This window comes from Copidosoma floridanum, unplaced genomic scaffold, assembly GCF_036245765.1.
Source record: "Copidosoma floridanum isolate Cflo_tuat_1 unplaced genomic scaffold, Cflo_Japanese_pri ptg000006l, whole genome shotgun sequence".
Taxonomy (NCBI): domain Eukaryota; kingdom Metazoa; phylum Arthropoda; class Insecta; order Hymenoptera; family Encyrtidae; genus Copidosoma; species Copidosoma floridanum.
Window position 1 is genome coordinate 26,882,910 of NW_028321883.1, and position 14,025 is coordinate 26,896,934.

General features: G+C 38.9%; 2 protein-coding genes across 2 annotated transcripts in view; one reads left to right on the forward strand and one right to left on the reverse strand.

Annotated features, from left to right (window-relative positions):
• hiw (MYC binding protein highwire) overlaps positions 1-14,025 on the reverse strand; it is a 154,366-nt gene that overhangs the window by 12,997 nt on the left and 127,344 nt on the right. The gene's annotated exons all lie outside the window — the stretch shown is intronic.
• LOC106647220 (uncharacterized) overlaps positions 1,550-14,025 on the forward strand; it is a 30,356-nt gene continuing 17,880 nt past the window's right edge. Inside the window, exon 1 of the mRNA XM_014363524.2 lies at positions 1,550-2,166. Within this exon, the coding sequence (XP_014219010.2) occupies positions 1,948-2,166 (219 nt within the window). The 5' untranslated portion in view covers positions 1,550-1,947. The remainder of the gene's footprint in view (positions 2,167-14,025) is intronic.

Below are 14,025 nucleotides of genomic sequence, written 5' to 3' on the forward strand. Positions count from 1 at the left end.
GAGCTCGCCTTGTTTTTTTGTTTTTGTTTTTTTTCTAAGCGTTTAAAGTGAGTATAGCGAGTTTTTTTGTCGAATGTTACTCCATACCCGCGACAGCTGCCAAAAGACACAATATTGCCGCGTGTATCTGTGGTTTTTATTACGAGTTGAGTGATTTATTAGTTGTTTTTTTTTTTTTTGTTCCACAATTCAATGCACATAATGGATACAATATGGCATCTGGTGACGTGTCGTCAATTTTCGTTTCTTTTTTCGTCCGATTGAGCAAACATCAAGAGACCCCTCGGAAAAGACGAGAAAGTCGTCAAAAGGAGCCGAGATCCTTGCGTCGCACGCGGACAAAAAATATTCGAAAGTCCCAAACAAACACAGAGAGAAGAGACTCTCCCCAGCCAGCCGGTCTATATTTAGATATTTAGACCCCCTGGTCCCCGCTCCCACGGAAAAAAAAGGCAAATGCTCAGGGGAGTAGGAGCAGAGGACCTGTTTGGACCTGCTACTACTACTACACACAATGCCCTTGTATCCCTCGTTAAAGAGAATATAGCGATACATTACACGTAAAAAAAAACAATTTTTTTTTTCGGGCGGCTCTGTTTGGAAATAGTAATTATGCTCTTTTCACTCACGTGAATCACATTTAATTGACAATTATAAGCCAAAAAATGGTCCTAAATGGTCCACCCAAAAGAAAAACGCACCTAAATTATTCACGAGTCGAACAACACAAAAAACAGTTCCCAAACGCGTTTAACAACTTGCATTCCTCCAAAACAACGGCTCGACTGTTCATCTTTAAAAAAAAAACAGCCACGAAACGGGCGCGCGTAAAAACATCTGTACACGGGTTACACCCGAGAAAAACGAAAGTCGATAACGATTTCGGTAAAAATCTCGAGAAATCGGTACTAAATCAACTCGCGCTCCGGCTTATAGGTGGGGCAAAACCGTCTCGTTTCCACGAGCCACGGAAGAGACAGTCTCCTCTCCCTTTAAAGCGCATCTCTCGGATCTCGACAGCAGCTGAGCCGAGACAGCAGTGCATAGCATATAGAAGAGGAGAGGGAAAGAAAGGAAGAAAGAAAGAGCGGCTAAGCAACAGCATCAGGGGTGAAAAAGCATGCAACAGCGGCTCAACGAAGCATGCATGTGTGTGTATGCCTCTCCCTCTCTTTCGGCCGCAACAAGCGATCGGAGACTAGCTGGCTGGCTTATGTCAGAAATATTCTCGCAGCGCAGTACCGATCCGGCCTCCGCCACGACAGCTCCGCTTTGCCTCTTTTCAGCCTCGACTCGCACTCGTGAGGGGGAATCGAGCGACCGGTTCGCTTTTTATAATATATACATATAGCACGCTCGGCCGATCGGTAAACAGATAGAGCACTGCTGCGCACCAGATCGCCTAATGGGTGGACCGCGAGTGTTGTTGTGCGCGTGTGTCGCCGATAAATCGCGCAGTGATGAATAAATTTGTCGATAAATCGAGTGACGGCTTTACGTTGTCGTAGGAAAAAGTCATCCGATCTCGAGGTCCTTTTTTTTTTTTTTTTCTCTCTCGGCGCCAAACGGACGACTGGCGCGTTGAAAAGATAACACCTCCATACGCACTCACGAAGGAAATTATATTAATGATTCACGGCTCTTGTGTCGCGATTAGTCACATTTTCCTCGGCCGCAGTTGCGCGCAGTCCGAAGAAAAATAGAAAAAAGTTTCCACCTTCGACTTTTCCTTTATCTCCTTTCAAGTCCTGGTGAGACAAAGTGAAAATAAAAGGTACAACCAATAAAGTGGTGATATATATATACGCGACATCCGATGGCCAGTATCGCTCGAGTCGCGAAAAGCTTCGTTGGTGTTTCAAAAGTGGTATCTACTGGTGACATGGTTGGCAGGTCCTTGGATCGTCGTTAAGGGTCACGGGGTAAGCGCAAAAATCGTCAATCACGATGATGGGGAGGAAAAGTCACCCCGTGTGGCTGTGCGCGTGGCTACTGCTGGCCACTTGCGTCGCTATCGTGCCAGCCGAGGAGGAGGATAACGGGGGCGAGGAGAAGCAACCGAAACAGCAAAACCGGCCAAAGGGCATCTGTGCCCTCGATGGCTGCAACTGTTCCGTCAAGGCGCACCACTGGGTCTTCGTCAAGTGTAACTTCACCGACGACCAGGTGATTGATTTACTTTATGCTGTATTATGTTCTGCAAGTTTTCTTGGCTGGGCGTTTGTTACTATTATTTTTACGATTGGTATGCATTTTAGCTCGTAAAAGTAAAGGGTCAAAGATCTGAAACGATTTATGTAATCCGATAACGATCGACGGAAGGGAGATTTTGACGAAACGAAAAATAATGAGCGTAACTTATGAGCTTTGGAAAAGATAATTTTATCAGAGTTCTGTGGTGCGCGCCGCTCAGCCGGAAGTTCCCATTAATCCAATGTAACTCTGTCGAAGATCAGTGCTGCTGACTGCGCGCTATGAATAATAATAATGCAGTTACTTAAATTCAATTCAGTGAACGCTTGACGTCCTCCGCTGTATCGTGTGGCTGTAGATACTTTTTTCTTTATGCAACACGAAGTAGAAGGATTATTTTTATATTATTTGCACCAATTACAATATTACGTACCAGTCAAGAAAACAATGTGCTTTTGTGATCGTTTTATCGTAGTGCGTCGATTTATTTTTTTATTTTAAAGTTGAAAAAGAACGTTTTGATTGTTGTTTCGATTATGAGTAATGTGTGTGATATCTCCAGTACACATTAATCATCGAAGCGTAAAAAATTAAAAACACGTTCCCTATATCTAATCGAAGATACACGTACAAATTGTTTCGCTTTTTTTAATTTTATCATTTATCTTGACGTTTGGCGTAGTCTTTTTTTTAATTTATTTTTTTCGATAAATCCGTAGACACATCGTAGAAACATGGTCGTCGTAGTCTTTCATTATTTTTTAGATAGCTGCTTTTTTTCTTTTTCCCAGTAATTTATCTGATTCACATGTCGACAATGTAAATTGACATTAGTATCTGAAACACGACTCAAATGACTCAATCATTGCACATTTACTTTGCGCTACAGTGCGAATTGAGGTATATAGTTCCTCGCGTTTCTTTGTTACGTTTTTCGTTATTTTTGCTCAGCCGTAGTCGTCATCATTTGTTGTTGTTCTTGTTTTTGTTTGAAGTAGAACCGTTTGTCCACCCAATGGAGTTTTTGCAACAATATTCACTGTAAACCATCTGTTCCAGCATCGGAAGCGCTCGTCAAACAGATAATCTGGCGTGGCTATAGAGAAAAAAAAAAAAGTGATGCAAATTTTTTTTGTTTCCAAGAAATGATGCAACACATCGCATGAAACACATGTTTCTCACTGGCGTTGTTGAAGTCGAGAAAATGCTGGACTCCTGTTACATTTCACCATCTCCAATTGAAACTAATCATTAAGTTTTATTCGTTGCAACAATATTAGACAAATTTTATTTTTCTATTATCCACGAAAAAAAGGGAGGCGAGTAACCTTTTAAAAGTTCTCTCACCCTTGGATTTCCGCGTGAAATGCACCCTCAGCGGGCAAAGCCTCGAGGCTCGAGGGGCTCTTTTTTTCGCACTTCTTTGACGTTTGCTCTTTTCCTTATAGCCTCACTTTTCGCTCTGCATCCAGCGACGTTTCACTCGTTTCGCGACGCAGCCAAGGATCACACAAAACTTTTGTACGGAATGACAAGTTTTTCGCAAACTTTGTGCCAACTGAATTACACTCAAGAATCAACTCGAACGCGCAACGCGAGTAAAAAATGTACCACTTTTTTTTTTTATCATCGGAGATTGGTGGTACATCAGTTCTGGCGATAAGACCCCGAGCTACCTTCGTTCACAAGACAAATATCAGCACAGCACGTATTTATCGACGGACGAAGCTATGGAGTAATATTTACAAGCCGGCACTTTTTCTCACACCCCGTCGTCTTATTAGAGCCCAAAATCGTCATCCTTTTTAACCAACGTACAAAGTATACGTGCATGGTAAACGCCGGCAATTGGACGTCATAAAGAAACAATAAGAAGGAAACAGAATTGAATGAAGTGCCGGCTTAATATTTCTCCCTCCCACCACTGTACGAACGTACACGTACTGTGCGTACGAAAAGACACAAGCCTCGACCTCTTGTAAAACATGTCACTCCCTCACACGCCCATCTCTCGTTTGCTCTTGGCGAGGGGCCGTGCACTTGGATTATCCCATAAATTCTCTTGAATTTTTTGGAGGTTTTCTTACGTGTTCTCTCTGAAGCTCTGTAGTTCTCTCTTATGCTCTCATCAGCTTGGTACACCGTAATGAAAATATTGAGCACATAATTGAACTTAAGAAATAAGCAAGAGTATTTATGAGAGCAGCACAGCGAACCAAAGAGAACTAAAGAGAAGCAAAGAGAACTAAAGAGAAGCAAAGAGAACTAAAGAGAAGCAAAGAAAACTAAAGAGAAGCAAAGAGAACTTGCTGTCAAACCTAGAGCCAGTGAGAGCAGAACGCAGGGAATGAGTATCGAAGTTCGAGTTTTGGGGGTAAGCAGAAACTATAGTGTGCCACTGTAGCCTCGAGTTCTGCTCTCACTGTACTCTCGCTGTGCTCCTGGCTTCTCTCTGTTACTCGTAAGTTCTCTTTTGTTCTCTTTTGTTCTGTAACTATTTCCCATGCGCTTTTTCGTACATTAGCAAAAAAAAGAACTTAATGAGTATTTGCATAATTTAATAATTTTGTATTTAATAATTCAATCAAGAATGACTAATGACTACTAACGCTTCCGAAAAAAGATTTCATACCTAAAATTATTTACTGTTTAGCGAATTTTGTTTATGATTTAAACGAAAATGAAGTTAACAGAAGTACAAGTTCGAGTACAAGTCACTTGTTTTTCTCAAGGTTTTTCTTTTCTGTAGTCACGATATTACATCGCTAAAAAATCGTTTTTGTATCGATTTTCATGTATTTATATTTGGTATGTAGACAATTACCAAGATTCAATATTTTTAAAGAAACCCAGCGGATTTTTTTAAAGAATTTATTTTTGAATTTTATTTGTGCCCAAAATACCTCTCCCGTTAGAAAATATAACCTCCATATTTAAAAAAAATATTTGTAGCATAACTAAAACGTAATACTGTAATAACTGTGAAAGATTATTGATATTAGATACAAGCAAAAATATATTTCACTGAGATGGAAAAGAAGCAATTTGTATTATAATTCTCTCTATTTTTTTAAATATAAGTATTAATACGTTGTAACAATTGATTGAGAGGAAAAATGAGTAGGTTGTATTTTTGGTTAATCACAATTGTAATTTAATTGTATAAATCGTTATCTCTTACCTTGAAAATTAAAATGTTTTCAATTGTAAGTATCTCCCCCTAATAATGGTGAAGAGCTAATAGCCGAAAATGGGCTGTTTTATTTTTTTAATAGATTTTCAACCTTGGACCATCAAGCTTCTTAAAACCCTTATTTTCGCTTTTTACATTTTTCAAAGTTGCACCTCTAAAATTTCTCAAGAAACCTCATTTTTTCATTTCTATAAGATACATCTATTAAAATTATTCTCTAACCCAAAAATGTCGATTAATAACCTAAAACAAGATTTAAACTTTAAAACCGCTCTGTCTTTTTTCCATAGACATGGCAGATCCAATTTAAAAAAAATTTTTTTTTAAGGGCAACATACAATTTCTATTAAGTTTTCAAGTCCAGCTAAACCAAATGTAATTAAGAAGTTAAAAAAAAAAAATTTTTTTTAATACAAAACACACTGTTAAAATTATTAAAACTAACCTACAAAAATTATTTAAAATTTTCTGTGTCACACCACATGAAAACATCTTTCAAAATTGTGAAACACGTAGTTTAATAATAAAATGATAAGATTTAAAGATGTGGAGGTGTACAAAATATGCACAAAAAATGTCTGATAAAAGGAAACGTATTTTAATCAGAAAAATTTTGTTTACATACATTAGAGGGGCAACTTTTAGAGAACAAATATTTAATTAATTCAAAATTTTCGTTAATTTTGTTCCAGTATTTCTATGAGTCCGAAAACATTAATTTTTGTAAGAAAACGTATTTAAAAAACGATCAGTAGGTTTTTCAAGTCTGCATCAATTGATTGAGTGTGAAAAAACAAAAAAAAATTTTTTTAATATTTTTACGTTAGGCACACTAATCAGTTAGACTTACAAATTTAATATGACATGTATTGTTTTCCACAAAAACTATTTTTCTTCAAATTGAACCTCTCATCTCTGAGAAAAAATAAGATAGAGCTATTTTACAGTTTTAATAATTTTTTTACATTATATTCCATCGACATTTTGGAGTTTAAGGAATGATTTTCTTCGATTCAGCGTAATAGGATTACATAAAAAAAATTTTTCTATGAACATTTAGAGATGTTACACTTAGAAAAAAATAAAAACCGACAATAGAAGTTTCAACATCCCTAATACGGTGGCAGCGTATATCAAGGTGTGTGTGAGGTATAAAAACATGATGAACTTTGATTATTTAAAAATATTAAAAGTTACATTTGTAACAAGGGGTATTTCACCAAGCTTATTGGGAGGGGGAGGACTCTGTCAAAATTTGTACAAGTTAGATTTTTTAAAAAGGTTGTTTTGTTTTGCTACTGTTGGGAATGAAAAAATTGGAATTTTAATCAATGAATGATTGTATCTCAAAAATAATTAAAACAGATTTATTAATCATTTTTAATCATTTTTCTAAGTAACGTAGTTTATACGTTTTGTTATTACATTTTGATGGAATTTAAAATCATTTCGTAATGTTTTGTCTCTCTCATGCCAATATATACCTTGTACAATTTATTATATTGAACAATGCAATGAAATAATTTATTTATATTCATTTATGTTATAATTCGAACTTTTAATGATACAAATAACCGCAACTGTGTTACTCGGTGTTACTGGCATAACTGTACATTAAGTTTTAAATGAAGTTACGATGATTAATGTACCGTTTCGATAAAAACTACCGTATAGCTCAAATTTTACAGGATTATCGTTACTTTCATTGTAAAAATTACTTTACTTCTTTTTTCCATGTACAGTAAAACAAAACTATAACATAATTTCTGGAATAATTATAAAAAATACAAAAAATAAAAGAGATTTAAACAGCTTTTCATAGTAACCAGCAATTTTTTATTTTTTACTTTTTTCCACATTTACAAAAAAAAAAAAATGATAAAGGCGACATGGTGTGAAGGGTTCTGCAGTTGTTGTGTTTGTTTCAAGAAATTTAAACAAGCCGACGTCAAGCTTAGTCACGGCTATGTACATAAATTGACTTCATAATAACTACCACAAAAAAATTTTCACCATTATTTATCTACAGCTCTCAGCTACTGATGTTTTGTAGACTATGATTAGTAGAAAGATGAAAATTAATTGTTGAAGCTGAAATTGGATTCAACACCGCTGCAACGTATCTGCTCTCTAGTTCTACCCAGCCATCGCAATTTTTGTAATAAACACCGTGCACGTAATATTTAAGTTATTCTCAATAAAACGATTGAAACAAACAACCACAGATTTTCATGCCCGTAGCTCAGAAGACAGTTACTTAATGATGTTGTAGCATATGAAATAATAAAAAAAATAGTGAACATCTATATATTTCAATCTTGTAAACTTAGTAACCCCGACCCCGAGTATAATTAGTTGATAATACTTAATATTATCCAAATAATCAACAAACTACATACTGATCCTACAACGTCAGATTTTAAATTAAAGTAGTATATTTTGACTTCAACTGATCGTATAATAAAATATTTTTCAAAGTTATTAAAAAATAAGTGTAATTGCATTTATTTTGTCATGTACCTCTACGATAAACGTTATCAAACAATAGGATAAGCGAAAACTCTTTTTTTACATAAATTTTTTGTTTATTTAAAAAAAAAAAGAATAAAAATGGCGCTTACTGGCCACTCTGTTAAACAATAAATTATTAATAAATAAAACAAGCGGCCCGGATCATCGGGTGATAGGCGCTTGTGTTGTTATTAAACAATTTGTTATTCAATAGTGAGGCCAGCAAGTACCCTGGATCAGCAGGTGATATGCGCTTGTGTTATTTATTAATAATTTATTATTTAATGGTGTGGCCAGTAGGCGCCCCGGGTCATTGGGTGATAGGCGCTTGTGTTATTAGTAATAATTTATTTATATAACAGAGTGGCTAGTAAAAGCCCTGGGTCATTGGATAATATGCGCTTGTGTTATTTATTAATAATTTTGTTATTTAACAGAGTGGCCAGTAAGCACCCTGGGTCTTGGGGTGATAGGTGCTTGGGTTGGTAGACCTTATTTGAATTTTGCGTATGAGAAAAGTTACAGAATAAAAGAGAACTTACGAGTAACGAGAGAAGTTGGGAGCGCAGCGAGAGTACAGTGAGAGCAGAACTCGAGGCTACAGTGGCACACTATAGTTTCTGCTTACTTCCGCTATTGTATCAAGCTCACTGATACTTTGCATTTTGCACATAGTCATCTCACATATTCTCTTAGATTTTCTCGAGTTCTCGAGCGATTCTCTGAAGTTCTTATGTTTTATTACATGTTCTCTTGTATTCTCATGTATTTTCATTTGTACTCTCAGCTCCGTACATTCTCTTAACTTCTCTTTTGTTCTCCCGAGTTCTACATCGGTTCTCTCGTTGGATCTTTTTTATCTACATTGGGAGAACGATCAGAGAACTGAGTGCGCGGCCCCTCGGCTCTTGGCATGCCAGATAAAAAAAAAAAAAAAAAAAAAAAAACAACAATCGAGTCCTTTTGGTTTTGCTCTCACTTTTATAACTAGTACTACATCATGATAGTTTTATTAAAATAAAGTTATCGCGGTCGCGTAAGGTGAAATCAAATGTTTTTAAATAAAACGGCGCACGAAAAACCACAGATACGATGTATCGGCCACGGAAACTAGATCGAATGACAGACACACCAAGTGAATGTGTATATTGTATGGGGGGTATAGCTCAAAAACACATCACCATTGGTAGAGTCTCTTTTTAGAAAAAAATGAGGTTACCGTGGGGGGGGGGGATTAGCATGTAAATATAATCGCTAGCGCCCCAACGTGGTAAGTGAAAAGTGCTATTACGTCCCTCTTTTGTCCCGAGCCGGATGAATTTCGAGAGCGGGACAATGGGGAGGTGATACGTACAAATCCAATCCATATGCTTTGGCTTTCGTAATACGAGATAATAATTTTTTTCTGTGCTGTAAAAAAAAAAGAAAAAAAAAAAAAAAAAAAAAAAATGTGGAGATAAAGCACGAAATCTCGAAGGAACCTTGAAAGACAAAAAATGTAGGGGGAACGAGATAAGCAGGCGCGGGTTAGAAAAATTTCCGACCAACGCACGAAAGCGCCTCGAGTGTAGAATGACAATGACATCCGTCGGAGGAACCGAGACAACGAGCAGGTAAATATTGGACGAAAAATCGTAAGCGTAGGGTACAAACGTGTGTACACATCGCATAGATAAGCAAAAGTGGGCGTCGCGTCGCCGTATTATGACAGGGTATGGAAGAAGTGAAAAAAAAAACAACATATATATGTACCCGAATTCACGGGAAAGGAGATCACCGAATCGGAGACGATGGCGGAAAAGGAAAGGGGGGGGGGAAGAGAGAGTCCAGTAAAAACGAAGGGATTCGAGAAACGTGAGCTCTCGAAGGATATAATCGCGCTGAAGGAGGCGACGAGGAGCTACTCCCTTTCTCTCTCAATAATATGAAACATTGCAAACGAGCAATCACTCGGTGGAAGCTGTTTTTATTTTACCGATCAAAATAACATTATACATAATATTTAACAACATAATATAAATACACAGGGAATATCCATCCACGTACGGATAGTAAAAAAATACAGTTAGTGGTTCCACTAAGTATTAATTAAACAAAACTAATGGGAGATGGGGTGTAGCGTGTGAGCATAGTTGTACGACACACAAAAGCTTCGGTTCGACTGCGGGGAATGAAAGATAGATAGGCGGATGTCTTAAAATAGGGTAAACAGAGAAAGAACGGGAGAGATGTAGAGAAAAGTATATAGATTGGGCACAGGAGGGGGACAAAAAGTCCCAGGGATCCAAAAGAGAGAAAAGGACCGGCAGGTATATACACATACTTACAGACGTAGGGGAAAACTGTTTGTACACGGAAGAGATGGGAATCGCGGGATATAGCCCTGTACGAAAACTTAAAGCTCACCTTTAAATTTGTCTTACTTTTTAAGGATCAAACATCCGTTTCGCTCGGATCAATCGACAATATTATTGAACAAAAACGCACGATATCATCAACAAAATCACCACATCACTTCGAGACGTTTAAGTATACTAATGGCTGTTCCCAAGCCACGGTATACCATCACATGAATCACGATCGTCGCCTTTATACGGACGATAGACGCGCCAGTCGCCTGCACGAGCGTCATCAGCAATACCAGCAGCATCCGAGCCTAGATTATACTCCCCCTCTCTCTCTCACTCTGTGTTAACCCCATTAACATTAATCCCCTAACAATGAGACTGGCACCCGTGCTCCAAGTGAAAATTATGATTCACCACTCCCGTATGATGTACGTATACGTGTATAACCCGTACGGTACAACCATCATTATTATTATCATTATGCTATACTCTCTACTTACTACGCATCTGCAGCACACACACGCGCACACATTAGCGTTATAAAACTCGTCTTGGCCTTTATTGTGTACCTATATTTAAATCCCCTGGACGAAGGAGAAGCTGTAAGAGTATCCGTGAGGTTGTGAAAGAAAAAAAAAGTGTGGCCTGAATGGGAAGTCGAAACAGGTAGTATTATTATTACAGTCGCGCGAGAGAGAGAAACACACGCAGGTTTTTTTGTTTTTCATTGTCATGTATATGTATCCCCACGTAAAGGTATATACACCTGCTCCGCTGCGAGGGAATCGAGCAGGTTATATATATATGGTATATGATGGGTTCTGTTTTCGTGGGAAATGTATAGGGTCGTTTTTAATTCATGTAGACCGCTAGAAAAAAAAAAAAAAAAAAAAAGACGCTCTTGTGTTTAACATTTTCCACGCGATGAGCGCAACCGGGAAAATCCCTTGTTTACTTGAACTGAAATTTCTAAAGAAACCAAATAATGTTGTGTAAAAAATATAGCACTTGTATGCGCAGTGGCGAGAGAGGAGCGTCTCGCTCGGCTGGATTTCGTCCGATTGCTATACATGTGTAAAATAATAACCCACGTGGGGGAAAAACGGGTTCGGCGCTGTAAATTCGTCACGCTCGACGTTATGGAACTTGGTTCTGTATACGTCAGGGGTGGAGTACCTGCGGTGAAATATAATAACACAGGAAAAAAAAGACCGCACGAGACCACGGACTAAAGTTACGTGGATCGAGTCAACCAGAGTAAAGAAGAAAAAAAAATTAAACTACCCACATCTTGCGCAATGAGAAACACACTATATGGTACTTTGATTAAACGAAAAACAAAACAAAAAAAAAACAGTCAACAAAAGACGAGGTATGCGTTGGATAAACTATTTCTTTGATCAAACGACTGACTCACTCGGCGATTACTAATCGCACTATGCGGGCATATCCGTAATACTTACCTGTGTTAATCTTATATATACTTGTGTAGCTGCGAAGTTGGTATAGAAAGAAATCAGCCATCGCCGATCGGTATCGCTTCCAGGTACTTACGGCCAACGAGGTAAAGATCGAAAAATCGGCGGAAAAGAAATATTATCAAACGGATCGGATTAATTTTGAAAACGACGTGAGTATGAGACATTTCGGTGCGCACCTACATACATGATTCATGATGCGTACAATACGCGCTTACATATATTACAGTCCCCAAGGCCTCGGACACGTGTGGGTAACTCGAAAAAAAAGGAAAAAAAAAGAAAAATCCAAGCGTTCAACAGAGAGAGCCGCTCGATTACGAAACCAACTCGACGGCTCGGCCTTTCCTCTTTGTCAAATCGCGGTGCTTCCAAATGTCCCGGACTAATATTTTTCCCAGTCCTCGGACCTTTTGTACCGTGTTTTCATTCGAGACGACGTGTTCTCCTCTCGGTGTTTTTGCAAACCCATCGCTCCGTGCGGCTGTGAATTCATAAATGTTGCGAGGGAAAAAAAACCCCTGTTTGGTGCATCCCTGGCTATACATCCCGCGACAGATGAAAATCGCGCGTGTTCGCAACAGCTGTACACCGATGAGAGCCACTGGGCTGACGTCGGACGTGGGGGAGTCAACGACTCCGGCATCGAGAGAGAGAGAGACGAGCCATTAGAGAATATATTTATCGCAGAGACGCGGGGGCTTAGGAATTCCTCCGGTACCCACATTACCTCGTTAGAAAAAGAGGAGGCGAGAGGGTGCATGTGATGTGTAGGTACTTTTATCCCGGGGATGCCTTTTTTGCGATTCGAGGGAAAAATATCGGGGCCTCTCGAGCGTATCCGTGCGTATATTACGTCAAATAACAACTTTCGTTGGTGCTGAAGGTGTGTCCCAATCAGCTCGCTTGCGTGTCGAATGAGAAGAAAAAAAAAAAAATTAGATCCTCATTCAGATCGGACGATCGATCAACGTCTCTGGAGTGGTGCAAAAAAAAAATTGTCCGCACACTGTATCAATCGTAATACAGGTAACTCGGACATATTCGATTTCCGCGGAGGTCAAATGAGATGATGAAAGTCAATTTACCACCAGCACGTATGAGCGTGTATGATGTATTCATATTAAATTGCTCGGAGGTGATGCGGACAGAAAAAAGCAAAAAAAAAAAAAAAAAAAAAAAAAAGCTTGACGCTTCGCGCGGGTGAGTAGTTGATGGGCGTGATTAATTTTACATCACGATTTGATGATTGGACTTTAGGTAGGAGTTGACCCGTTTTTTCTTCCTTAATTCATCACTTGGGACCCTTTATTGGTAAAACATTTGAGAGAAAAGTACATCCACCGGTGGCCGTAAAAAACCAGAAGCAGCTTATCAGCGTCGGCAAACCATCGCCGGGACCCAATGTACGTGGGTCTACTCGAGTCCGAAATAAACCGGAGCACAGATGTATGATATGATGAGTCACGTGGTAGCCGCGCGATAACCGACGAGCTGAAAGTCGGTAGCAGCGTGTGTACGGGGTGACGGGGGAAGGGGGCGAGAACAGAAATAGCTGTGGAATATCGCCGATTACGAGACCAGGAGCGGTGATAAGGAACTATTCGTTGCAGCAGATGGTAACGGGTCGTCACTCGTCCACTCCCCCCCTATGATAATACGTGGATGGAGTTTCGTTGTAAGAATTGGGTACGGGCATATAATATGTATGTACGTGATGGCTAAAATGCATTGCCGTTTATATCGTATATTGTGCCGTTTGCACGGAAACGACAGCAATAAAGGGACACGAGCGAGCACAATGGATTTATTGATTTATAATACGTGTGTGTGCCATAGGGGATACGGGCCAGAGGGAAAGGGCTCGAAAGAGGTTTTGGGGCATTGCCCACTGGGAGCTTGCGCAAGACTCATGTACGAATACATTTATTTCGGTATGGTTATGTATTGAAGATACGTTTGGTGGTCAATTTGTTTGGCTTGACTGTAGAGAAATTAAAAATCATAACTTGTCGTGGCACATCAAGAGTCCATCCCGCTGTTTCATAAAACTCAAGTCCAAAAAATATGGAAGCTGTACAACAAAAATCGGCCAAGTGTATAGTCATCTGCTACAATACTCGACATTCAAAGCGTGTGCCCAACCCTGGAAGACCTAAAAAAAAAAAGGGGGAGGAAAAAATCCAGGGTCTCTTTCTTCTCGGGCAGAGTGCAAACATTTGGCCAAATCGTGTATCGGTATTCACAACGGCGAATCGGTACACACCTAACGTGCGTATACAGAGCGATGCGCGCATGTGTC